Here is a 27,007-nt window from a genome sequence, read left to right on the forward strand (position 1 = left end):
GGCATCACTGGTTTAGGAATGCAGAAACACTGGCGGGGGGAGCGCACCGCCCCCAGCACCATTGGGAAGGGGGGTACCATTGTGGCCAACCCCCTGGACATGCAGCGCACACCCCCTCACCGCGCCGGGCGCCACACCCCCGCAAACAGCACACCACATCCCCAGGATGCACACCACACCCGTGGGATGTGCGCCACGCCCCACGGGACGCGCACCAGCCACGCCCCCGCCTGCTCTCCGCCCCTGGTGCCAGAGCATGCAGCTTTGCCACTGCGTAGAGAGCAACATTATAGGCCATATTTTTCGCTCTATAAGACACACTTTTTCCGTCCTAAAAAGTAAGGGGAAATGTGTGTGCGTCTTATGGAGCGAATGCAGGCTGTGCCTGTGCAGCTATCGCTGAAGCCAGGAGAGCAAGAGGGATCTTGCTCTCCTGGCTTCAGGGATAGCCGCCGAAAGCCTCCTGAGCGCAGCGGGAGCGCTCCCGCTGCGCTCAGGAGGCTTCGCGTTGCTTCGCTGGAGAGGCACTGTGCAGCTTTCCCTCTCTGCGCAGCGCCCCTTCAGCAAAGCGGGAGGAGAAACTGAGCCCCTTCCATTTCTCCTCCTGCTTTGCTGGAGAGATGCTGAGGAGAGGGAGAGAATATTTTGTTTCTTGTTCACCTCTAAAACTAGGTGCGTCTTATGGTCGGGTGTGTCTTATAGAGCAAAAAAATACTTGAGGCCCCACAGAGAGCCTCCAGGTCCATAAATAGCAACACCCTAGTGATCCCGGGCCCTAAGGAAGTTAGATTAGCCTCAACCAGAGCCAGGGCCTTTTCAACACTGGCTCCGGCCTGGTGGAACGCTCTGCCTCATGAGACCAGGGCACTGCAGGATCTGATTTCTTTCCGCAGGGCCTGTAAGACAGAGTTGTTCTGCCTGGCCTTTGGCTTGGAGCCAATTTGATTCCCTCCCCCCCTTTCTATTTCTTTTTCCTTTCTCCTCCTGTGATGAGGCTGCATTTTAATATTTTAATGTTTCCATATTTTAATGTTGTATTTTAATCTTGTTTTTAAGTTGTATTCATTCAACTTGTTTTTATTATTGCTTGCTAGCTGCCCTGAGCCCAGCCTTGGCTGGGGAGGGTGGGGTATAAATAAAAATTATTATCATTATCATTATCATTATTATCTAGCTCAGTATCGTCTACACTGACTGGTAGCTGCTCTTCAGAGTTTTGGACAAGAGTCTCCTAGCCCTACTTGGATTGAACCTGAAACATTACACATGCAAAACACTGAGCTGTAGCTCTTCTCCATAGGAAGTACTTTTTATTTGGCTTTTTCCTCTTTAGATTTCCTGTGAACGAGCAACAGCACCCGTCATAATAATAATATATTGCTAAAAAGTAGGGGGAGGGTCATATCGTTTTGCAGAAAGGCATAATTGAGATGGAGCACACAGGGCAAGCTGATGCATTTCCTACCCCTGGAACCCCCCAGTGCAAGTACGAAATTAATAGCCGATGAGATAGCCAACAGAGCAAAGATGTAAAAGAGGGAATTACTTGGGAGTTGTGGATGAACAGGTGCTTATTTTGTTCCACACCATTAGAGAAAATGCAGCACGTTCCATCTCTCAGTCTTACCAGTCCCCTGTGCAAACATCTATCGCAGACAAGCTGGAAGTTATAATTAGATAAATGGTGATGATACACATGCTGAGTCTCAGATCGATGCTATGTAAGGACACACACAAAGAGGTCGGTGTGCCAGCCTGAGATCATCCCTGCTTTTGCTTTATTTCATGCATGCATGTCTACTTTGCTTTTTCCATCCCTGGAATGGGGCTCCCAAAACAGCTTACAGAGAAGAGTTAAACCAAGTACCATTCAAGTGACAATAAGAATAATGAAAATTTAAAAGCTAAAAGGGAAGAGTTAAAATTCAAAAGTAAACCAGGAAAAGTAGATGAAACCGCAAGCAAAACATTACAGCTGTGCTGTATTGTCAAATAAAACCCTACAGCAGGGAGGTTCACTCCAATTTTCGCAATTCCTTCCATTGCATACATGGAGCTCTGTGGGTTGCAAAGACACTTCAGTGGAGAATCTTTGCACTTGCAATGAAATATGCTTTCAAAAAAGTCTAGGTTCAAATTCTTCCCTGAGGTATATACTCAACAGCCCTTTCACTATAGATTCAACTGATCAGATTTACTCCAGATTTACTCTGGCATTTCCCATATAAAGTTTGGGTTAAGATTTGCTTATTTGCCCAGGCGTTTAATTTTTTCCTAAGTTAATTTCTGCTGTGTTGCTTTTATAGTTGCTTTGGTTCATTTGACGATACGTCGTCGTTTATATGATCATTTGACTGGTTGTTTTTATGTGTTGTATCTGAATTGATGAAAGGTGGACTATAAAAGCTTTAATAAATAAAGCATGGGGAACAGAGGTGTATTCCTAAACACTCATTTACTGTTAAATTTGTATCCTGCCCTTCCTCACAAAGGAGGCCAAACCAGGAGGAATAAAAGAATAAAAACCTATTATAAAACAATTCTAATACAGAAGCAGATCTCAATTTAAAAGGCTTTTTAGAAGAGGAAGATTTCCAGTAGGCGCCAAAAAGACAGCACAGATGGCGCCTCTCTAATATTTAGGGGAATGTTTTTCATGTCTAATACTCACTGAGGGAATTCCAAAGGGTGGATACCATCACACTTTAGGGCACGATTCCCACATTGTGCTGGATGGACCTCCTGGTAAGATCAGTGGTGTCTGGTACTCATTCACTTGGTAGGGCGGAAGGCCCGGAGACCAGCAGCAGGTGGCGCCAGAGCCAACCAATCCTAGTTTTGTTTCCATCCCTGCTGTAACACCTAGACTGAGGAAGAAGCTGACAGCCAGGGCCACCTCCTGGACTGGTTTTAAGTATGAAGACAAGCAAGTGGGGGGCTGGCTGAGAGGAGGCTGAGGATGGCCGGGTAGTGCTATATAAGGGATCAGGCAATCTGGTCCCAAACTCAAAACAAAATAAAAAAATTCCTTCCAGTAGCACCTTAAAGACCAACTAAGTTAGTTCTTGGTATGAGCTTTCGTGTGCATGCACACTTCTTCAATTTGCTCGTTCAAGTTGCTCGTTCTTTATTTGACAATACACACTTCTTCGTGCATGCACACGAAAGCTCATACCAAGAACTAACTTAGTTGGTCTTTAAGGTGCTACTGGAAGGAATTTTTTTATTTTGTTTTGACTATGGCAGACCAACACGGCTACCTATCTGTAACTGGTCCCAAACTGTATGGAAGAAATAATAATAATAATAATAATAATAATAATAATAATAATAATAATAATTTATATCCCGCCGCCGCCCCCCAGCTGAAGCCAGGCTCAGAGCTGCCAAAAATAACACAGTTTACATAAAATCACAATCAATTAATTGAAATACATTCTAAAATCAATTCATCCTAAAATCAATTCAGAGTCAAATTGATGGCAACCATTGGGCTAGAATTCTATGAAGATTACCTAAGAAGAGAGGGGGTCAGACTGTGCCTTGGCCAAAGGCCTGGTGGAACAGCTCTGTCTTGCAGGCCCTGAAGAAAGATGTCAAGTCCCGCAGGGCCCTAGTCTCTTGTGACAGAGCGTTCCACCAGATCGGAGCCACAGCCGAGAAAGCCCTGTATCTGGTTGAGGCCAGCCTAACTTCCCTATGGCTCGGGATCTCCAAGATGTTTTTATTTGAAGACCATAAGGTCCTCCGTGGGACGTACCAGGAGAGGCGGTCCCCTAGGTACATGTGCTTAGGGAAGCCTTTGCAAGTCTGCTACCCCTCCAGATGTTTTGGACTACAACTCCCATCAGCTCCAATCAGCACAGCTGGAGGGCAGCAGGTTGGCAAAGGGAATTCTGAGAGATCAGAGCTCCCTGGCAGACACCCACTATGATTTTAGGAATGACTGACCTTTGTTGTTGCTGGAAAACACTGGTGCAACAGCGGCCACGTAAAATGATGAAATGGCAGTTTAGAAAGCCACTGGGGGGCTGAGCCCTTTTGGGCCCCTCTATATTTGGGGGGCCGGGGCCATGCCCCCCAATACCCAAAAAGCGTGGGGCAGAGCTGACCACACCGCTGCTCCAGTGGCTGGTTCCTGCTCCTCTTGCCACAGAGGAGGGTTCAAATAGCCTTACATTGGTGGCAGCGCCAAGAAGAAGAGTTTGGATTTGATATCCCGCTTTATCACTACCCTAAGGAGTCTCAAAGCAGCTAACATTCTCCTTCCTCCCCCACAACAAACACTCTGTGAGGTGAGTGGGGCTGAGAGACTTAGGAGAAGTGTGACTAGCCCAAGGTCACCCAGCAGCTGCAGTGGAGGAGCAGAGACGCGAACCCGGTTCCCCAGATTATGAGACTACCGCTCTTAACCACTACACCACACGGGCTCTCGGAAACGCTGTTTGCCTTCCCGCCAGAGCGGTAACTACCGTATGTAGGAGAGCCCAATTCGCACATTTGCAAAAGAAAACCCCACAACAACTCTCTCTCTCTCTCTCTCTCTCTCTCTCTCTCTCTCTCTCTCTCACCAACATGTCAGGAAATGGTACATCTCTGCTCCAAAGTAGGAGGAAGAGATTTTGAGTCTGTCAAGCTGGGAGACCTTTCCTGCTTTTCCCTACGAAGCTGCAGCTGCAGCTTTATCCCAATCAATATTATTAAAGAATGAGTCATTGGAATCCTCCTCCTCCTCCTTGATCTCTGTCTCCATCCCCAGTGCCCAAGAGCTGCAGAGGTGGCGACAGCAATTACACGCCACCCTCTGCTCTTCTCACCTAGCGGAAACTTTTGCTGCCTCTCTCCTGACAAGCCAATTAAAATTAGCATCGAGGTGAGCTGGAGGTGCTAGGCAAGATGGGCAGAGAGGCATTTACCACAGAGCTATAAATTGACCTAAAGATCCTGAGCCTTGGAGCAGCCCAAGGATTGCTTTTAACACGCTGGCATGCACACTTCTGTGGGTTCGTGTCGCAGCAGGAAAACGGAACACAACACGGACTATAGCCACTTCTTTTTAGTATTTGCTATTTATTGGCCACTGCGGATGTTCGCAGAGGGGTTTTACCTGTAAGAGAAATAGCGCAACTGGCTCCCAGGCCTGTTGACTCAGGGACAAGTCCAACAACAACAACAACAATTCATTATTTATACCCCGCCCATCTTGCTGGGTTTCCCCAGCCACTCTAGGCGGCTTCCAAAAAAAGATTAAAAATACATTAAAACATCAGTCATTAAAAATTTCCCTAAACAGGGCTGCCTTCAGATGTCTTCTAAACGTCAGATAGTTATTTATTTAGTTGATATCTGATGGGAGGGCGTTCCACAGGGCGGGTGCCACTACCAAGAAGACCCTCTACCTGGTTCCCTGTAACCTCACTTCTTGCAGGGAGGGAACCGCCAGAAGGCCCTCAGAGCTGGACCTCAGTGCATAGCGGTCAACTTTCAGATTTGAAAAAAAAAGAGATCAGCAGCCTCAAAAATAAGGGATCAGCAGCCTCTCGGCTCTCCAGATGTTTTTGGCCTGCAATTCCCATGATCCCTAGCTAACAGGACCAGTAGTCAGGGATGATGGGAATTGTAGTCACAAAACATCTGAAGGGCCGAGTTTGCCTATGCCTCATTTAAACATTGTTTTAAACATTAAACATTGCCACTTTAAACAGTCATGGCTTCCTCCAAAGATTTCTGGGAGCTGTAGTTTGTTAAGGTTGCTAACCATTGTTTAGAACTACCTATTCCCCTTCCAGAGCTACAATTATTATTATTATTATTATTATTATTATTATTATTATTATTATTATTATTACTATTACTACTATTACTACTATTACTACTATTACTACTATTACTACTGATATAAATTAAAAAAAACTGCTCCTTTTCCCTTATGGGGTCCCCAAAAGCCCATATAGAGTCCTTTTGTAGGTTCTGTATCGTTAGGAGAAAATAACAGAGACCAACCAGAGAATATTAAAAAGCAAAGCAGTAGTAATTCTGATATTTATTAACTGTTGCAACAGGGTGCTCACCCACCCCACACACACAGGAGAGAGGAGGAGGACCCCGAGCCATGTGTGCAAGCCCTTATATAGACATTTTAAATTGCCAGCCCTGGAGTCCAAGACCACACCCAGAAACATCATACATACATCACAGAAAAGGTGGTCTACAACAGAAGTCTGTCAACCTTAGTTATTTAGTCCTTGCTTCAAATTGTTTACAAGGCGGGGAGACGGACTTCCTCTTTGCGCCTTCCCCGATCGTGCCAAATTCAAACAGAAATTTTTCTTTTATAAATCCGATTTCCGTATTACTCACGGGCTTTTACTTTTGGTCCAAATGTTCAAAGGAAGAAGTCAGCGCTCTCTGACCATGGCATGCGGCTTCACTCAGTAGGAGTAGCAGTCAACTCTCAGCACCACGCCTCTCCCCATCCCCCGTTCCAAAGCCTTTAAAAAGGCTCCTTCTCGGGTCGGGGAGGGCACAAATGGTGCCCGCCGAGTCACCAGGTCCACAGGCTTCCGCGCCTGTGGTTTCTGAGGGTCCCCGCGTCGCCGCCGCGGCAGGACCCGTCTCCTATTGAGCCGATTCCCTCCGGAGCTCGGAGGGAATCCGCCATTAGACGATGGCGCTAACCCGGAAGAAGTCTGAGTGCGTTGTTTATCTCCTGTCTGGCAAGTTACCTGATTGCATTATCTGGGTTTTGGACACTCTTTTGTTATTATAACTACTTAATTCCTGAATCTAGGTCACAGGTCACAGGCTCACACCCTGTTCATATCTTTAATGTGCCCTTAAGACAGGATTTGTGAGGATAGGATTTGTGAGGACAGGATTTGTGAGGAAAGAGACAATAGGGAGGTTTCCCACTTTGACCTTGCAGAGAAATATTTGAGGTCAGTTTGTTCAGGGTTTCAGACATGTGGTTTATATATACAGTTATTTTATATATATGTGACCTTAAAATTCTTATAACAACTACTTATTAAATTTATATGCCACCCTTCATCCGAAAACACCGGGCACTTCACAACATAAAAATACAAAATGAGAACACAAAACACATAATAAAAACAAGATCAAACCAATAACCCTACCTCCCAGAGTCACAGAGTTCCCAAGAAAAGAGGAATTTATTCTTAAACCACTTTAGAAATTGCAGCTCTGTAAAGGTAACAGCGGTATCCTGACAACTCTCAGCACCGTAACAAGCTACAGCTTCCAGAATTATTTGGGGGAAGCCATGGTATAAAAGGGACGTGAGTGGCACTGTGGGTTAAACCACAGAGCCTAGGACTTGCCAATCAGAAGGTCGGCGTTTCGGATCCCCGTGACGGGATGAGCTCCCGTTGCTCGGTCCCAGCTCCTGCCAACCTAGCAGTTCAAAAGCACGTCAAAGTGCAAGTAGATAAATAGGTACCACTCCAGCGGGAAGGTAAACGGCATTTCCGTGCGCTGCTCTGGTTCGCCAGAAGCAGCTTAGTCATGCCGGACACATGACCCGGAAGCTGTACGCCAGCTCCCTCAGCCAATAAAGCGAGATGAGTGCCGCAACCCCAGAGTCGATCACAACTGCACCTAATGGTCGGGAGTCCCTTTACCTTTATGGTATAAAAGTAATTTTTAGTGCGACTAGGGTGCAATTGGTTTCACTTAAAAAATTGCATACTGCCAAAGCCTTCCCACATTTTTAGACATCTATTGCCACTTCACACCTGCCCATCTGAGGTCTAAGACCAGTATGACTATAGCCTATGACATATAAATACAAGTCTACTTAAAATGTGAAGACTGGGGTGTGTACGTGTGATATTCCAAAAATGTGTGTGTGTGTTTCCCCCAAATAACACTATTAGTACAACTTGGTAATAATAATTGGTGCATGTTTGAGAGCACAATTGCATTAAGTGCCTTGTTTTCTGCCTTGCTTTCGGTGTAGAATGAAAAAAAAGAGTATTTTCTGAAACTTTCCCGAGCTGTCTTAGTTTTGAGTGGGTGATTTGGTATACTATAATTAGGAGCTCATTTCGGAAATGTTCCTGTAGGCCACCATCACTGAGCACTGTCGTATCCATAGCAACAACGGTTGCCTGGATTCCTCCAAGAAGCTATTCGGTTCTTAAGAGGGAGGGCCTCCATTCTGACGTTGGTGTTTACATTCCCCCAAAGGCTTTTCCTGGCTCGGAGACAGCCATGCTACGGCTTTGCAGAGGAGAGAACATTATGGCAACAGATGACGTGAAACGGCTTTTTCTCCTACGTTCCCCCCTTGGCACCTGGCTAAGTGTGAGCAACATAATTCTGTTTCATGCCGCCTGCTTTGGGATGCTTAGACAGCGACAGCTCATAAAACAGAATTTGCCAGGGATGAGTCAAGCGGGAACAAGGGCACATACGCCCCATACATTTAAAGCACACTTACGCCACTTTGGGACGCGGGTGGAGCTGTGGGTTAAACCGCAGAGCCTAGGACTTGCCGATCAGAAGGTCGGCAGTTCGAATCCCCATGACGGGGTGAGCTCCCGTTGCTCGGTCCCTGCTCCTGCCAACCTAGCAGTTCGAAAGCACGTCAAAGTGCAAGGAGATAAATAGGTACCACTCTGACGGGAAGGTAAACGGCGTTTCCGTGTGCTGCTCTGGTTCGCTAGAAGTGGCTTAGTCATGCTGGCCACATGACCTGGAAGCTGTACGCCGGCTCCCTCGGCCAATAAAGCGAGATGAGCGCCGCAACCCCAGAGTCGGCCACGACTGGACCTAATGGTCAGGGATCCCTTTACCTTTATGCCATTTTAACAATTCTGCCTTTCAACACCCCCCCTCCGAATTCTGGGAAATGTAGTTTCATAGGGAACGCTGGGAGTTCTAGCTCTGGGAGGGTAATAGGCATATCTAAGCAATGCTCAGCACCCTTAGCAAAGTACAGCTCTCAGAATCCATGACTGTTTATTGCCACTTCTCTAAATCTAACATTGACTTAGATATATGGGAACAATTGTGGAAAATGTTATGTGCTGAAGTTCTCACCCTGGGCCAGCAGGGGGATACTGTAGATAGTTTTCACTCAGGTCCACATATGCAAATAAGGAATTGAAAGTGACGTTCAGTGATTGGATAGTTACAGAAAGTTGTTACTGTTGCTTTTGTAGTGAAGCTCTGTATAAGCAGGCTGGCTGAACCCTTCAGTTCAGTTCTGTTCTGGCCTGTGAATAAACAAGAGCTGTCTGAAGAATTGCTGTGTCATCTGATATGTTCACCCACATCTTAACAGAAAAGTGGATTGAAGTTCACTGCATGTCATACACTAAAGGAAAACTACTTAAAGATGATTCATAAGTGGTATTTAACACCAAACAGACCAGCAAAGATGTTTAAATCAGAGACAGGTAAATGTTGGAAGTATAAAGAGGTCGAAGGGTCATTCTTCCACATATGATGGTCTTGCAGCGTACTTAAAGGTTACTGGGAAATAATATATAATGAACTTTTAAAAATAATGTTTAAAAGAAAATTTTCCTCCAAACCCAGAAGCTTTCCTCCTGGATATAATAACATCAGAAGTCCCACCCAAAAATCAGAACAGCCTATTCATATATGCGACTATGGCAGCAAGGATGCTACCAGCACAAAAAATGGAGAACAGGTGCAGGACCAACGAAAGAAGAGTGGCATGTTAAAATGTTGGAATATTTGGAATTAGCAGGAATGGCCAGTAGAATAAGAAATCAAGATGAAAAATGGTTTAAGGAGGACTGGATAAGAGAGAGAAAGAAAGAAAGAGAGAGAGAGAGAGAGAGAGAGAGAGAGAGAGAGAGAGAGAGATTAGATGAAAAACTATGATGAGCAGGATGCTAGTTACTTCAGCAGTTTAAGTAAGAACAAGAGATAAGGAGAGTAAAAGAGAAAGGATTGGAAAACTAAGAAGATGCAAACGGGGGGGGGGGAGAGGGAGTGGATTATAAAAGGAGCCATGGAAGGAGAGGAAGGGAAGTCCACTAATGTTTGTACAGTGGTACCTCTGGTTGTGAACGGGATCCGTTCCGGAGGCCCGTTCGCAACATGAAAAGAGCGCAACCCGCAGCGGCGCGTCTGCACACTCACAGGTTGCGATTCGCCACTTCTGCACATGCGCGTGATGTCATTTTGCACTTCTGCACATGCGCGAGTGGCGAAACCCAGAAGTAACCCTTTCCAGTACTTCCGGGTCACCGCGGGACGTAACCTGAAAGAACATAACATGAAGCGGACGTAACATGAGGTACGACTGTATCTTTGAAAGAAATAGAAGACATTACAATTTTGAATTGTGTTTGAAATGCAAATAAATAAAATATGTGGGGGGGGAGGGGATAGAGTGGCGTCTGTTGTTAGCATCTGTCTGTCTCGACAGACAGTGCACTGCGCCTCCGGGAGTGAAGTCAAACCGCTACGCAACTATGGGAAGGGAAGTGGCGAATTAGGGCTGGGGATACCACACTGCTGCTATGTTCAGGCGGGATTAAATCACATGTGATATGGCACCCATTTTTAAAAGCATGCTTAGAACTGGTCACTGTCTCCCCATCCCCTGAAATATCCACCACACAGGGTTTTAATCCAGATTGGAGCCACTTCCCTCCATTTCTGGGAATGGAGTTGAGAGACGACCTAACCTGGGGAGAAAACAGCAGAGACCTGGTGAAGAGAGCACAGCAGAGGTTATATTTTCTGAGAATCCTCCGGAAAAACAATCTCTCAAAGGACCCGTTGATGGCATTTTACCATTGCACTGTGGAGAGCGTACTAACTTATGATCTGTGTGTGGTTTGGGAGCTGCACGGCCAGGGAAAAAACAATGCTATCCAGGGTTGTAAAGACTGCAGAGAGAATAATTGGGTGCACTCGTCCCACCTTAGATCAAATCTATGCTTCCAGGTACCATAAGAATGCGGCAGAGGTAGCGCAGGATAGTGCGCACCCTGGAAATGATCTCTTTCAGCTTCTGCCTTCTGGAAGAAGGTATAGTGTTATAAAGGCCAGGACTAGCCGCCTGAGAAACAGTTTCTACGCAAATGCAATTCTGGTTCTAAACGCAGAATAAGGGGTCTCTATAGTATAGTGTATTTTAAAATGGGGTTTTAGAGTTTTTAGGGTTTTTTTAATTATTTATGTAGTTTTATGTAGTTTTTATGTGGTTTTATGTAGTTTTTCAATTTCATTGTTCTACATGGGACAATGACAATAAAGATACAGTGGTGCCCCGCAAGACGAATGCCTCGCAAGACGAAAAACTCGCTAGACGAAAGAGTTTTCCGTTTTTTGAGGTGCTTCGCAAGACGAATTTCCCTATGGGCTTGCTTCGCAAGACGAAACGTCTTGCGAGTTCTTGCGAGTTTGTTTCCTTTTTCTTAAAGCCGCTAAGCCGCTAAGCCATTAATAGCCGCTAAGCTGCTAAGCCGCTAATAGCCGCTAAGCCGCTAATAGCCGTGCTTCGCAAGACGAAAAAACCGCAAGACGAAGAGACTCGCGGAACGGATTAATTTCTTTTCACGAGGCACCACTGTATTGTATATATATAACATTTTACCCACTCAAAATCTATGCCAAACACACACACACAGACACACACCTGTGTTGCTCTTTCTCCCGAAGGCGCTGTTTATTTCAAACAGCACATTGGGGGATAAACAGCAGCGGTCTTGCTCAATTAAAGTGCTCTGCATACATTCAAATTCAGGTTAACTTTTATTTGAAGGGCAAAGGGAACTCTCCCAAGTAGAACACAAAGCAACAAGAAAGTGTAATTCAGAAAACCGGAAGTTTATCGAGTCAGGACAGAACTTTGTATTGTTGTTTTTTTAAAACTTAAATATATGACATAAATGACTCTATAATACAATAAAATCAGATAAAAATTACAGAAAATTCATAAAAGAAAAATGTTTTGCTTTTCCAAATATATATATATAAAAACCATCATTTACTGCTACTAGAAGAGATTCCACATATCAATGTTTGCTGAATATTCAGTGACATGGAGGAGGGGGAAAAAACTTGTTCACAGCAGACAAGTAACAAGGTAAAAGATAATTTCACACCAATCAACCTACAATAATATCTTCAGGTTGATTAATCATATTTTATATCTGGATAAAAATATACAGTTTAATCACTGCAATGTTTTCCCACACTCTTATAATCAGTTAATTCATTTTTCACTAAACCTTCCTTGGAACCATGAGAACATATTGCAAATTACTAAAGGCTCATCTTACTTTTAGAACATTTGGTATAGCAATATCACACTAAAATACTCTCATATTTGTTAACTACAAGGGAAGAATATATTTCAGTTCTTAAAAGTGCTCTGTACATCAACATTCAATTTCAGAATGTATCACAATCTGTAGCATAATAAATTCAAAATGCTTTTTTCTAGTATTGTCAACTAACCTCCCCATCTCTCTGCCAGACACACACACATCAAATTGAAGACAATTGTGCAAGACTTAGGATATCAGTTGGTACCTTTTTAAGGGGACAATATTTCTTCTTGGTTGGCATATGGCTAAAATAAAATTATTGCTAGCCGGTATTAGAAAACAGAAAACACAAGTAAATTCCCTTAATTGCCCAGATACATTTTAACTCAAAACATTTTAATAACTCACACTATGTTTCCTAAATGCAATGAGGGCAGTCCTGTGTGCTATCAGCCATGCTCAAAATAAGTCAAACTCAGGGGGCTAAAATGTGCCCAGAACTGTATTGGATCATGGCCATTATGTTAAAATGAAATATACGGTGTTTTTTGCTCTATAAGACTCACTTTTTCCCTCCTAAAAAGTAAGGGGAAATGTGTGTGCTTCTTATGGAGCGAATGCAGGCTGCGCAGCTATCCCAGAAGCCAGAACAGCAAGAGGGATCGCTGCTTTCACTGCGCAGTGATCCCTCTTGCTGTTCTGGCTTCTGAGATTCAGAATATTTTTTTTCTTGTTTTCCTCCTCCAAAAACTAGGTATGTCTTGTGGTCTGGTGCGTCTTATAGAGCGAAAAATACGGTACTTGTAAGGAATTGTGCTTAGAATAATGGCCTCACATTCCAGATCCATTTAAGGTAATAACAGCTTCAATAGCTCAGAATCACTACAGGAATCCAAAATCTGCCAACCCACTACTTGTTGCCACTACAAGAGTCAAACCAAAACTTGAGAAGTTGAAGCATATGATACTCATCCAAACCACCAATGACTAGCAGCCTTCCAAAGTCTCAAGCAAAGAGCTTTTTGAGATCTGCTAGGATAATTTGTCCCTGGGAGTTTCGCTATTTGTGATGGCAGCCAGTTCTCCCCACAATGCCATTAAATGACTCAACTTCTGTGGCATTGTCAGGAATCCAAGATGGCGGCTGTGAATCTCCAAGGCAAAGGCTTCAGGGCCCATGGGACAGCTCCCCAATGATGGAGCTGGCCCTGTCTGTATGCAGTGCAAATGCCCAGTTAAGATATCCAGTCCTGCCACACTGGGACAAATCCATTCAATTATGGCACCTGATACGAACTTGCTATCAATGCTTCCAAATGCTACAAAGGCCAGCTGGCCACATCTATGCTGTGTACTGTACAGTGCCGGTGTCGAAGCTTTGTCACAAAGCATGAGCTGTGGTTGCAGAAGCACCCTTGGGTTTAAATGCAGCTTCTCCTCCTACTACTATAGGCGTAAAGCAATACCAACCTCCCTCCCAAGGTTGTTGCAAGTATTACTCTGGTGAAGTTACATGAATCGCATTGAACACCTCGGGAAGAGCTACATATATAAATGCCAACAGTGATCTCAAGTCATCGGCACACATCCATCCAGCTACTCTGGTTGCACTGTAACAAGTTACGAGACTGCAGATGGCTACATACTCCACTTAGAAGCCATGTTGGCCTATAAGCAGCATATAAATGAGTAAATAATAATTATTGCAAACTGAACTTGTCATTGTGCACCAGTTTCCCACAAGATATATTTTCATCCCTTAAAAGAGGGGTGTGTCTGCACGATTTCCGCAAAGTGTTAAGGTTGTCATCATTAGAGTGGGTTACTAACAGATCCCAGAAATTTGTCTTTTGCCCCAGTCCAGCAATTTACATGAAGCGGCCTTCAGGTTATGATCGCAAGCACACTTTTGTGAAAGCACCACTGGAATCGATGGAAAGTTGCATCCAGGTAATTAGAATAATCTACAGGTACAGATGAAACACATAGTACAGAGCTTTGGGGATAGTTCCATTTCAAAACCACAGCTGGCGTAACTATCCCCATTTGAGTCCTTTCCATAGTAAAAGCAGCCTTCACACAAACACACCCTAATGAGAAATGGTACAGTCCAAAGAACCATGGGATTTACCTACAGAATGGCTCAGCGTTCTTAAGACCAGCGGTATAAGAAGCCAAAGCAATAGAAAGAAGCAATCTAGTAGGCAATCAATCGTTTACAAATATGCATATAAACTGTATATGCATATATAGGCACCTTGATGATTTAAAAGTTAATTTCTACCTCTTCATTTTATCACAGTAAAATGTCATACTGGCTAGCCATTCTACAAACTCTATTCAACACTTCTTCCACAAACAAAATACTGTACACTTATTTATATCAAGCATATTAGCCAAGGGCTGTGGCCAACTAAGGTCTACTCAGAGTAAACCCACTGAAATGAATGAACCTAAGTTAGCCATGTCTATTAACTTCAGTGGGTCTACGTTGAGCAGGGCAAGCCTTGGCTACAACCCCAGCGTTCTTTAATAGATACCTTATATATAGTAAGTACCCTTTTTGACTCAAGGTATCTTATTACTACTGAACATAGCATACAGTATTTCAGACAATAACTTCTTCAAAATTGCTAGCCCACACACACACACACCCCAGTCTGAAGATGGTGCTTTGGAGTGCCAGATCACTAAATGGAAAATTGACAGCCACCGAGGGGTTAATCTTGGGTGAGAGAACTGTCAAAAGTTTCAATTTCCTGATCAGGGTACCAGACATATCAGGTTTTGGGTTTCGGGGGTTGTGATTGAGGATAAGGTAGCGAGAACAGAATGAGTATTTTGTTGGTTTAACCTGCTCCCCAACAATCTCCCTAGCTTATCTAACCCGGGCGGTCTTAGGTGTGGTTTTGAAGACTGGTGGTGATGGGTGGACACGGGTGGTGCTGTGGGTTAAACCACAGAGCCCAGGGCTTGCCGATCAGAAGGTCGACGGTTCGAATCCCTGCGATGGGGTGAGCTCCCATTGCTCAGTCCCCGCTCCTGCCAACCTAGCAGTTTGAAAGCATGTCAAAGTAGATAAACAGGTACCACTCCGGCGGGAAGGTAAACAGCATTTCCGTGTGCTGTTCTGGTTCGCCAGAAGCGGCTTAGTCATGCTGGCCACAAGACCTGGAATCTGCTGGCTCCCTCGGCCAGCAAAGTGAGATGAGTGCCGCAACCCCAGAGTCGGTCACGACTGGACCTAATGGTCAGGGCTCCCTTTACCTTTTAGTGCTGGGTGTCTTCAGCATTCAGGCTCCAGATGTCTCACAGGCTTGGATGGTCCACACCAGTTCCGTGGGGATGCTTTGACGTCTTCTTCTCTACTGCCTTTGATCTGGGCTCCATGTTGCTGAACCAAATGGGTCCTTGCTTAGCCACACTGAAGCTGGTCCAAATGGAACTAACTGGTACCGTGCAAAGCATGAAGTAATGCTATGCGTGAAAGCATCTCTTGGGCGTTTGGATCCAGCCTGCCTTTGTTTACACTGTGCTTGGGAAAAGTTTGTTGTTGGTTTTAAATTCATGACATTGCAATGCCAATTGTATTGTATTTGTTGACCATTGGTTATTATGCTCACTTTATGCACATTAAATTTATTCTGCAAACTATCTTGTGAGGGCAATGCACCTTGAAAGCCCGGTTAGAAATCCATTCAGTTATGCAAATAAACCTGCTGAGGCATGGCTAGGTTCCTCTGAATTTTGGTAACTCTGAATTTCTTGTGTATCCAGTCTTAAGTCCAGTTCTCCACATCAGTTTGAGAAATGCACTTCCTCATGAAAGTTCACCAGCATTTTAGTGCGAATCTCTCTTAATATGTACATATACTTGTATGCAGTTTCCCATAAAATGCACATTTTGGCAAAGCAATTTCCCCAAATATCATAATTTTTTTGTATACATCATTATTTTCACTTTACCCCGGCCATTACTTGGCTGTAGAACAGCATTGCAAAATTCAGAAATGCGTACATTCCAAAAGATGACTGTGTTTCAATTTATGTCTTTGGATAGTGCAAATTATGTAGCTTTGTTCACATTCAAATATGAACAGAATCAAATTTCTTACCCATCTCCAGGCATGCCATGCAAAGTCCTCAGGGAAACACAATGCTAGTATGGACCCTTTTTGCCATTTTTTAAATTGGGAGCAAGCATTGAATATGGCAGCAGCACCTGAGATTCCCCCAAATTGCTTTAGGAGCCAGATTCGGGGTACAGGAAGATGCAGCCTTATGATATCAGTATATTTGTTCATTTAGCCAATAGTGACTGACTGAATGCAACTGACAATTCTCCAGGGGAGAGTGGCTGTTATCATAACCTGCTACTTGACCCTTTTTAAGTGCAAATGCTGGGGACTGAAGCTGGCATCATTGCATGCCCTCTACCAAAGAGCAATGGTTCTAAGCCCCACTTGATCCCAAACGATCTGCTTTGTAGTCACTTCAAAAGAGGAGAAAATATCTATGATCAACTTCTTGAAATCTTTTGACTACTGCTAGGACAGCCCCACTTTCTGGGAAGACAGAGGTAGCCAACTTAATAGCACAACAAACATGCCATCTCTCCTGGCCAACTTACCACTACACAAAACCAGTGCAGCAGATGGTAGACTAAGGAAGGGGCTGGGGTGTAAAAACACAGGCCTTTAAATGATTTTTGTAAAAAAATAATAAAATAAAATACAAGGCAGCCTTGGTGTTATTTATGGCAGCTGTAGGTTTTATAGAAGCCTGTTTTCAGTTCTAAAATGTCAAAGACTTGCTCCTGGCAAAGGACCGCCTCCGTGTTTTAATTGCCAAAGAAGAGGACATAGCACAGAAGGCCAGTCCTGTCACCCTGTTGGCCTTGGCCTGTGCTGCCCACATGCTCCTCATCATGGCTTCAGCTCAGCCTAACACACCTAAGTCACCTGGCTCTGACCTGAAAGAGAAGCTCTGAACCCAGCCCTTCACTGGCACCTGCACAGATAATACTTGTGATCTTGGATCAGGAGCCTGTGAATTGTGGAAGAAGGAAAAAGTGGATTAGGCGTAGGCTCAAAGCAGCGAGAAATCAGATTAGAGGCATGGGGGTGGGCGAGTGGGCAGGAATTTTGGTTCCAAGGAGTTCAGTGGGAAAGGTTTACTGGAGAGGCTTACTGGTGAGCAGAGGGTTTTGCTCTCAGGAGCCAAAGGAAGCAAAAATTAAGGAGAGCTGTGTGCTTTGGGTGCAGCCAAATGCTTGCCTTGCTATTTCAGATTTCAGATTTTGTTAACTCTGCATGTGAATTCAGATCCTTGTGACTCGCGCCTCTCTTCTTGCGCCTCTCTATGGACCACTCACTACTCTGAACCTCCTTTCCTAGGCTCATCTGCTAACCCTGCCTCTCTAGAATCTGAGAAGCTCACCCAATGGCAGCCAGACTCCTCTCTCCGCTCCCCACCATCCACCACAACATTAGGCAAAATCTCAAGCAATCACGGACTCCGTCACCACCATAAAACCCCATGGCACACTGCAATATAGATATGCAAATATATCAGCAGAAAGAATAGCTAACTGTTTTGGCAGTGCATCAGGTTTCATCAGCTAAGAAGCTGTTGCAAACTGCCCTCTTCATACTTTGCACCTTATGAGGAAATGGGAGAGTCACACAGTCCAAAATGAGAGCTTTATGTCCGCTTTTTCAATAGGAAGGTGGCTTTTTATGTTAAGAGCAGAGAAAATTGAATCACACACCCATGCAATGGCAGACACAAAAGGAGAGAGTGCTGCGAATGATGAGTTGAACTCCCTCCTGCAGTTCTAAAAGCAGTTAGGCACTGCAGGCACTTAACACACAGGACAGAAAAATGGAAGAGGAGGTAGCTGACTGTTAGGCAGGGCACCTATGAGCTTCCACACATCTGCCTAGCAGGCAAAGGAGGTGAGTTCGGGTAACTACCAGTACTAAGATCCATAACGGGCATGACTAAGAAGTGTTTTCCAATGTGATACAGTCTCAGTAGCCGACAGACATTTGTGTCAGCAGCCTTCCCCAGTGCCCTCTAGAAGTTTTAGACAACTCCCATCCGCCCCAGCTAGCACAGCCAGGGTGATGGAAGATGTAGCCCCAAACATGTAGAAGGCACAAGATTGGGAAGGTTCGTACAGAGCTTAGTTTGAGATACGACTCTGCCCCAGGACCCGGTTTTTGTAATTCCAGGGGCTCAGACCTGAAAGAAGCTGAAGGCGCTAACAGGAGTGTTTTGGAGCATGTGAAAATGACTTTCTCGTTTCATCCCAGCTGTGACCACCGCCAGCCTTGATTCACCCAGAATTAAAGAGCAGGTCTTTGGGGACAGAGCAGAAACCTTCAAGGTGGGTTGATGTCCCAGGATGTTCCTTTTTAGGTGGCCATGTGTCTCAATGCTTAGTTTGAAGACACCCCCCTGAACTCTTGGATGGCGGACTCTTGGATGGAGACTCAATTCTAAAACCCAGTTGCAACCAGTGCCACTGTCTGCAACAACTCTTCCATTGCCTTCCCCTCCAGTTCATGCCTGCTTGCTGCTGCATCTAATATCTTCATATCAGGCACCAACCTCATAGCCAGTATGGCACCAATTAAACACATTTTCCCCTTGTTGCCCAGACTTTTGGCAACAACTGAGAAATTCAGAACCGTTTATTTATAATTTATCTGCTCCTTTGTCTTGCTTCCACCTTTATTTCCATGATACTTTTATTCTAACAGGCTCTTTAAATCCTTACGATGGTTTAAAGCATGGGTAAGCAAACTAAGGCCCAGGGGCCGGATCTGGCCCAATCGCCTTCTCAATCCGGCCCGTGGACGGTCTGGGAATCAGTGTTTTTACATGAGCAGAATGTGCCTTTTGGTTTAAAATGCATCTCTGGGGTTATTTGTGGGGCATAGGAATCCGTTCATTTTTCTTCTTCTTCAAAATATAGTCCAGCCCCCCACAAGATCTGAGGGACAGTGAACTGGCCCCCTGCTGAAAAAGTTTGCTGACCCCTGGTTTAAAGTCTTTGTTGCAACCAACGTCTGAGGTTTCTCTGGGTGAAGAGGTGGCACATAAATAGTTTTAAAACAAATACCTGTATCCTGAATGTAAAAATGGTGCTGCCAGCCAGTGTAGGGACAGCAACTTGTAAGGCCAACTGCTTACATCAGGGATGGGAAACCTGTTCCAGCCCAAGAGCCACATGCCAGTGGATGGAGCAAAGAGTGTAAATATTACCTCTGTGTAACAGGTTAGTTCCTATGCACGCTCACACAGCCTGCTCTGTTCTCCATCCGGAGAAGCAAAAGGCATCGCCGGAGTTCAAGAGCAAATTCCAGCCAGGCAAAAACACTTGTGGTGCAAAGCAGGACCAGCGAGGGATGTGGCGTTGGAGAACTTCCAAGGAACAGCTGGAGAGGCATTTGACTCCTGGGCCTGAGGTTCCCTACTTAACATCCTTTGCTCCGGGAGTGAACTGACCCTGGATCCTAGGAAGAGTGCCCATTTCCCCGGCATTCAGATGTACAACACCTGCATTTCTAAACACCCTCAAAGGCTTGGAAACCGCCAACCACCTTTGGGTAACTACCTCCATGTCCATTCTACCAGGAGTGCAAAGGGCCACACCTGAACACATTGCGATTTCTACACCGATTTCAAATGCACATTGTTGAACATGGCAAATTCTGTATGAAAAGGCCTCGTGGGTATTTTTTAAATTTTTTTAAAAAAGCCACCACTGAATTCTTCAAATGAGGCTTCACAATTTGATCCTAAGGCCATGAGCATCTACTAAAAGAATATTTCTCTACCTGCCAATGGCTGCTCCCAAGTGCATTTTTCTTTTTCAAGCCCATGGACAAATTGCAAGCATCTCCTCTCATCTTCACTGTGGTCTGTTACACACACACACAAATAAAACTGCACAGGGCTTGATAATCAAGATTAGGAAAAGGCTCGCTTCCTGTTTCTATGGTTGCAGCAGCCCTTAAGATAGAAATTTCCCTGCAACAACTAATGCATATTCATTTTAAGGTAGGTCTAGTTCCATTTTCCTGAGGCAAGAACCCTCCCCCACCTGTTCACAAACCCTCAAAGTCCAGAAGCAGCAAGATAAACAAAGCTCTACCTTAAAAAAGAAAAGTCAACAACAATTTTTGGAAAGAAAGAAAGAAAGAAAAGGAAGAATGGATAGTGGGGGAGAGAACCATTAAACCTTTAAACTCTATGTACAAATCACATTGCAAACAAGAAGAATACTCTGGTTATTTTTTTTGTGTGGAACAGACATTTAGGATTAAAATGCACACCCACCAAATGTTAGTTTACAAAAAGATATATGTTGCTATTCCCTAGTTATCAACTCCCAGTTTAGATAGTCCTTGCCGGAAGTCATGCAATTCATCAATCTTTCCATCTAGTACGTCTAAAAAAGTCTGTAACTCAGTCTTAAGGTTGTTTTGTCTGTGTTTGCTCTCTTCCACCTCTGTCCTTAGAGCTCTGACTTTCTCTTCCAGGTCTTTATTCCTTTTCTCAGCAGCCTTTAAAAAAAAAGTTACATTAAAGTCTCAACAATAACAAAAAGAGCAAAGGCCCTCCCCATACCTGCCCCATCGCTGCATCTCTTATTTATTGTGTCCATTGCAAACCTACCTGCAAGCAAACTCTGTCAGGGGAAAGGCTATTATTTTAATCTGACTGCTTCACAGAAGGATGCGGAAGAGATGCTTTGCCTTGAATGAGGTCACTTTGGGCAGCTTTTGGCTGGAATTTATGTGCCCTGCTCTGCATATATTACTGCCATTCCTAGCGCTTCAGAATTTGTTCTAAACAATATCTGAAGTTGGTTCGGGTCCTGGCTCACCCGTCCACAAATACAACCTGACAAAACAGCGCCTGGGAACTGATACTGTTTTGTTCTGGAATTCAATGTCATTTTTTTAAAAAATAGGAAAAAGAAATATCTGGAGTCTCCCTGGCTGAATGTGTAGGAAGACAGTGATAGTGATGATGATGATGATGATGATGATGATGATGATAATAATAATAATAATAATAATAATAATAATAATAATAATAATAATCTTTAAGTTCCCTAGCAATGGAGTTTACATCATCAATATAAACCTGTACTTGAAATGCTTTGGCCCAGAGGATACAGTCCCATATTGCCTCTCCTCAACAAATTCATGATGCATGGGTTGAGATGAAAGATTTACAGATGAAGCCGTTCCTAAATTGTGCAACAGGGTACATCTTCTACAGGCTTGAGCTTCCAAGGCAGAAGAAGGGTAAGTCAGTGGAGTGCCAGCAGCACAGAACAGCAACTAGGACTTTAGCACCGAAGGCTCTCTCATCCCTTGAGTAATCCAGGCCCCTCCCTGAACATACTGTTTTTATTGAAAAATATGTCTCCAGCCATGGGTGTAGCCAGAGGAGTGCAGGAGGGGGGCAGCTGCCCCCTAAATAAATAAATCAAATAAATCAAAATATTTAACTGACCAATTGCATCACAGATTACTCGGTTCTGCTGCACCTAACATAAAGCCTGCCTACCTCCCAAATAAATCCTAGCTACATCCATTCTCCAGTTCTTTTATTTTATGGAGATAAGGAACACAAAACATGGAGGTGGTGCTCTACCCAATTGCACACTAATGCAATTAAATAAATGGAAGCATGAATTTATGATTTCGTTGTTCTGCAGTTATTCCCTGGTTCCCTTAGGCTGCTTTGAGTCCGTTCTCAAGGTGACTTTTAGAGACTTGTGATCAGGGAGTCCACTTCCCCTTCCTACTAGAGCCCTCATTCCTTGACAGGTCCTGCGAAGACACCATTGCACTAAGCCATTATTGTGCTGTTGGCCTGAGCAGTTAAGGTGCCTTAATATTTTCCATCTGTGTTATGATTATACCTACACTAGAGTAACTTACATTTATGAATGGAAGAAAAAACACTGTGGCTACTTCCCTACTGCTTGGCTCTCCAAGCAAGCAAGCAAGCAAGCAGCATTATCTTGACATGATCCCAGAGGAGCAGAGGACCAAGGGGGAAAACTGGGTAAAAGTTAAGAGGAAATCATTTTCCCAACACCTTCACATCTCTACCTGAGCCATCCTCATCCAGCATGAATCATACGCTTCAGTTTCTCCAACATAAACATTCTGGCTATAGGTCTTAAGTGGAGTATAATTTTCCTTTTAAAACTGAAAATACATACTGAATAATAATAACCATTCATACCTGCAATTTCTCAGATACTGTTTCACATTCTGTCATCAACTCTGGTATGATTTCACCCTGTTTCCGAAGATCCTCTATTTCCTAGAGAAAGTAACACAAAAAATATAAAGGTTACGAATTTCAACCAGATAATAAAACGTTTTTTTAAAAAAATCAGCATCAGCCATATACACATTACCCAGCCTTCAGAAATATATACAGGCATTCCCTGCCCCCCAATTTAGGCACATTTAATTCACATGTGACTGTGCATACAAACAGCCCCAGAAACCCAGAAGTTGGGGGAGGGGAGGCCTGAAGAGGCTGAACAAAGTCCTACTGTGTCTCCAGCTTGCAAGGACACTCTCCCTGAAGCCTGAAGGGAGTGTCCTCTTTGGGCTCCTAGGAAGGTCTCCGTGTGAGCCAGAGGCACAGCAGGGCTTTGTTCAGCCTCCCAGCTAACAGCTGATGTGCAGAAAAGCTGTAGCAATAGCTGCTGTGCTTTCCCACATAGCAGCTGCTAGCAGGAATGTCCACTGTGCCTCCAGCTCACGCAACCCAGATAGGTAGAGGGACTTACCGGGGCTTTGCTGAGCACAGCCTCAACAAGTCTCTGGCTCACTGAGACCCTCCCTCCCCAAAGAGGACATCCCCTTCGGGTTCTGGGGAGGGTCTCCTCGCGAGCAAGAGGCACAGTAAGACTTTGTTGAGGCTGTTCAGGTCTCTCCCCCCACTTCTGGGCTTCTGGGGCTGCTCCCCATTAACACTCATTTCACATATGTGTGCAAGGGGTCAGAGTGTAACCCCCAGCATAAATGGGGAGTCGCCTGTATTTGAATATCAGGACTTTAAATGAAGTGGCCATATGAAATTAGCATTCAGGGGTGAGGGGTGGGAACCAATAAAAAGAAAAAAGTTTGCACTGCCAAAGGAAATGAGCCTTTTCAGTAGTGGCTACTGTCTGTAGAATGCTCTTCCAGGCAGGGAGATGTGCTTGGTGCCATCTTTGGCAGTTCTTAGGCACCGGGCTAAGACCTTTCTGTTTCCCCAAGTCATTAGTTAATTAATGGGCTTGGCCCTTATTATTTTATTTTTTTTAAATTTTATTTTCTAAATATTTTTAAAAAATAAATCTTTATTAAACATTCAACACATATTTACACAACAATTTACCATGTTACAATTTATGCACGTACACTACATGGAAAAAAGAAAAATATAACAAAAAATAGAGAAGAATAAAGAATAAGGAAAAGAAAGAAGAAAGATAAGAAAGATAAAATAAACTTCCGATTGTTCTCAAAAAAATGAATCTCATTTGTTATTTTTTACACAGTATCGTGTTATTGTACTTTGTTTCCTTAATTTCCTTCAGAGAAAAATTATTTAGTTTATTATCTATACATTGCAAGAATCATTCAAGGTCTGCCAGGAGATTTTTCCTATCATAGTAGTTTTTCAAGTATTCGTTTAATACTATCCATTCTTTATTCACCCTCTGCATTGAGTATCCTAACTCTCCCCGTCATTATTGCCAATTGGATGTATTCTGTCATTTTTACCTGCCATTCATTCTGACTTTGTAGTTGTAATTTCACTCTTCCAATTCATTGTGACCAGAATCCTGGCTGCAGATGTTGCTTACATAAAGAGTGGTCTTACTTCTCTATTGATTTCAGTTGACATTATCCCTAATAAGAAGGCCTCTGGTCTTTTTGTGAATGGGAATTTGAGTATCTTTTTAAATTCATTATATAAAATGTCCCAGAACTCTCTGATTTTTCCACATTCCCACCACATATGCATATATGAACCTCTCCCCTTTTTACATCTCCAACAAGTTTCTTATACACTTTGGCCAGTTTGCCAAAGGTGCCACCGACAGAGCATTTTCATAACATTTTCTCTTAGATTGTAACACGCTATAAACCTAATATCCTCCCTCCTTGATCCTTATTAACATACTGCTAGATGGGCATTTTAGGGACGCAGGTGGCGCTGTGGGTTAAAGCCTCAGCGCCTAGGACTTGCCGATCGAAAGGTCGGCGGTTCGAATCCCTGCGGCGGGGTGCGCTCCCGCTGCTCGGTCCCAGCGCCTGCCAACCTAGCAGTTCGAAAGCACCTCCGGGTGCAAGTAGATAAATAGGGACCGCTTACCTGCGGGAAGGTAAACGGCGTTTCCGTGTGCGGCTCTGGCTCGCCAGAGCAGCGATGTCACGCTGGCCACGTGACCCGGAAGTGTCTCCGGACAGCGCTGGCCTCTTAAGTGAGATGGGCGCACAACCCCAGAGTCTGTCAAGACTGGCCCGTACGGGCAGGGGTACCTTTACCTTTACCTTTAGATGGACATTTTATGTATTCTGTATTTTGCTTTTCCCCCCTTTTCTTTTCAGCCTTTGAATAGCTTTTATGAGTTGTATTTTATTTTTGTCAAGTTGCTTTGAGATTTTTTTTTATTGTAAAAAACAATAAAGGAAACTGTTGTGATGTGGGGTTTGTGATTTCAGCTCTCTTGACATAATATGCTGGAGACAGTTCTCTAGTAACACTTCTTTATTAAAGCAACAAGACTAAGACCTGAGGAGGGGAGAGCTACATTTATAGGGACATGGAACTAGCTAGAAGGGATACATTTTGGAGGGAACAATAACAGGCAATCACAGTCCTGCCTTTTGGAGGCAACCAATAAGACAGAGGATCCAAATACAGCAGCTTAAATGAACCAATAGTAGCTGTACCCTCTGGAACCAAAAGGCAGTTACTTTACCCTAATGCAATTACAGACAATAATAATACAGATATAAAATCCTTTGACTCAATACACAACAGAAACAACACACCCCAATTCAGATATCATCACCAGACTATGATGTGCATGTGTAAACACTTCAACACATACTTCCTCCTTTACACACTGTTTCGCTTCCTGATTTGCACTGTACAAAGTTTGTCCCTAAAGCAGTATTGGAAAACAGCATTTAAATAAGATTTCCAGTCATGCTTTGGAAGCAAGCTATAGTTTGTGCAAAACCTAATTTATTGGATTTGGTTGTTATACGAAACTATAGGAACTGCAACCATGAAGGGGAACGAGGGAGCATGGGAACCCAAATCCTGTGTTGATGGTCAAAATTTGGCCTGGTCACCTGAACCATACCTCTTGGAATTAAGGGGGCAGCAATTTGGAATAGCTATGGCTGCAGAGTGAACTCATTTTGTGTACAAATAGGGTCTGTTTGATTTTCGCCCTTAATGTTCCCTAATGGCTCAAGACGATGCAAACAATATGTATGCCAAAGCTCTTTTCAGGGATGATATTGCCAACACTCTCAACAATCAGGCTTGTTAAAAGAGCCCCAAGCACAAGGAAATTGATTAGGGCGATGGATTTTGATGGATTTTAAGACATCTCCCAGGGACACGGGTGGTGCTGTGGGTTAAACCACAGAGCCTAGGACTTGCCGATCAGAAGGTCGGCGGTTCGAATCCCCGCAACAGGGTGAGCTCCCATTGCTCGGTCCCTGCTCCTGCCAACCTAGCAGTTCGAAAGCACATCAAAGTGCAAGTAGATAAATAGGTACCACTCCGGCGGGAAGGTAAACGGCGTTTCCATGCGCTGCTCTGGTTCACCAGAAGCAGCTTAGTCAAGCTGGCCACATGAACCGGAAGCTGTACGCCGGCTCCCTCGGCCAATAAAGCAAGATGAGCGCCGCAACCCCAGAGTCCAGAGTCGACTGGACCTAATGGTCAAGGGTCCCTTTACCTTTACCTTTAAGACATCTCCCAGCAGCTTTTCCCAAAGAAAAAATGTCATGCTTTCTAACCCTGGCCCTTTGCGCTGGTAATAGCATTCACAAAGAGCAGTATTTTGTAACTTTCAGTACTCCCACTCAGCCGGAAAATGGGCTCATTAATATTACAGACTTCTTTCTCACTTGCTGTGGAGGGCTGCCCCAACTTCCAGGCTGTGTGCTCTTACACGAGCAGCCACAAAACAACCCAGATACAAGCTATTCTTGGCTTTGCAAGACAAGCTCGGTGTGCACTCTGCTCAGTGTGAAACTGCACGTAAGGAGCACCTTTGAAAACCTCATATTTAGAGGAACACCGGAAGGCCAAGGAAGAACGACAGAGCAGCAAGGCAGATGTAAATATTTTAAATCTTAATTGCAACTTGGAAACCTGGGCAAGCAGCAGCAGCAAGATGTACACCCTTCTACAGCATAGGAGAGTTGCCCCTTCCAAAAAGATGGTCGTCGCTGTCCACTTAAGACAGTGAGGGTAATTGGTTGAGGAAACTGGGGTCCTGGAATCAGTCCACACTCTTCCAAGCAGGTGGAGGGCACAAGCAGAACTCACAGCATTGACAGTCAGTGGTGTACACCAAAACTGCAGCAGCTTGGACCCTCGGGTGCTGGAGGTGGGGAATTCCCTCCCCCAGCAATTCCCATTTTTGCGTGTTTTGCAAA

At 44.2% G+C, this 27,007-nt stretch overlaps 1 protein-coding gene and 1 long non-coding RNA gene across 2 annotated transcripts in view; one reads left to right on the forward strand and one right to left on the reverse strand.

The window, feature by feature from the left end:
* Nucleotides 1-11,669: 11,669 nt before the first annotated feature.
* LOC307203525 lies at nucleotides 11,670-20,237 on the forward strand. Its single transcript, XR_013833234.1, has 2 exons — nucleotides 11,670-12,804; nucleotides 13,066-20,237. It is a non-coding gene; the product is annotated as an uncharacterized lncRNA (long non-coding RNA).
* The window catches only part of HOMER2 (homer scaffold protein 2), an 80,079-nt gene continuing 73,072 nt past the window's right edge, over nucleotides 20,001-27,007 (reverse strand). The window contains exons 8-9 of the mRNA XM_079954353.1: nucleotides 22,560-22,640; nucleotides 20,001-20,857 (exon numbers count right to left, since the gene is read on the reverse strand). Coding sequence (XP_079810479.1) covers nucleotides 20,669-20,857; nucleotides 22,560-22,640 — 270 coding nt within the window. The 3' untranslated portion in view covers nucleotides 20,001-20,668. The remainder of the gene's footprint in view (nucleotides 20,858-22,559; nucleotides 22,641-27,007) is intronic.

This window comes from Podarcis cretensis (genome assembly GCF_951804945.1).
Source record: "Podarcis cretensis genome assembly, chromosome: 14".
NCBI lineage: Eukaryota > Metazoa > Chordata > Lepidosauria > Squamata > Lacertidae > Podarcis > Podarcis cretensis.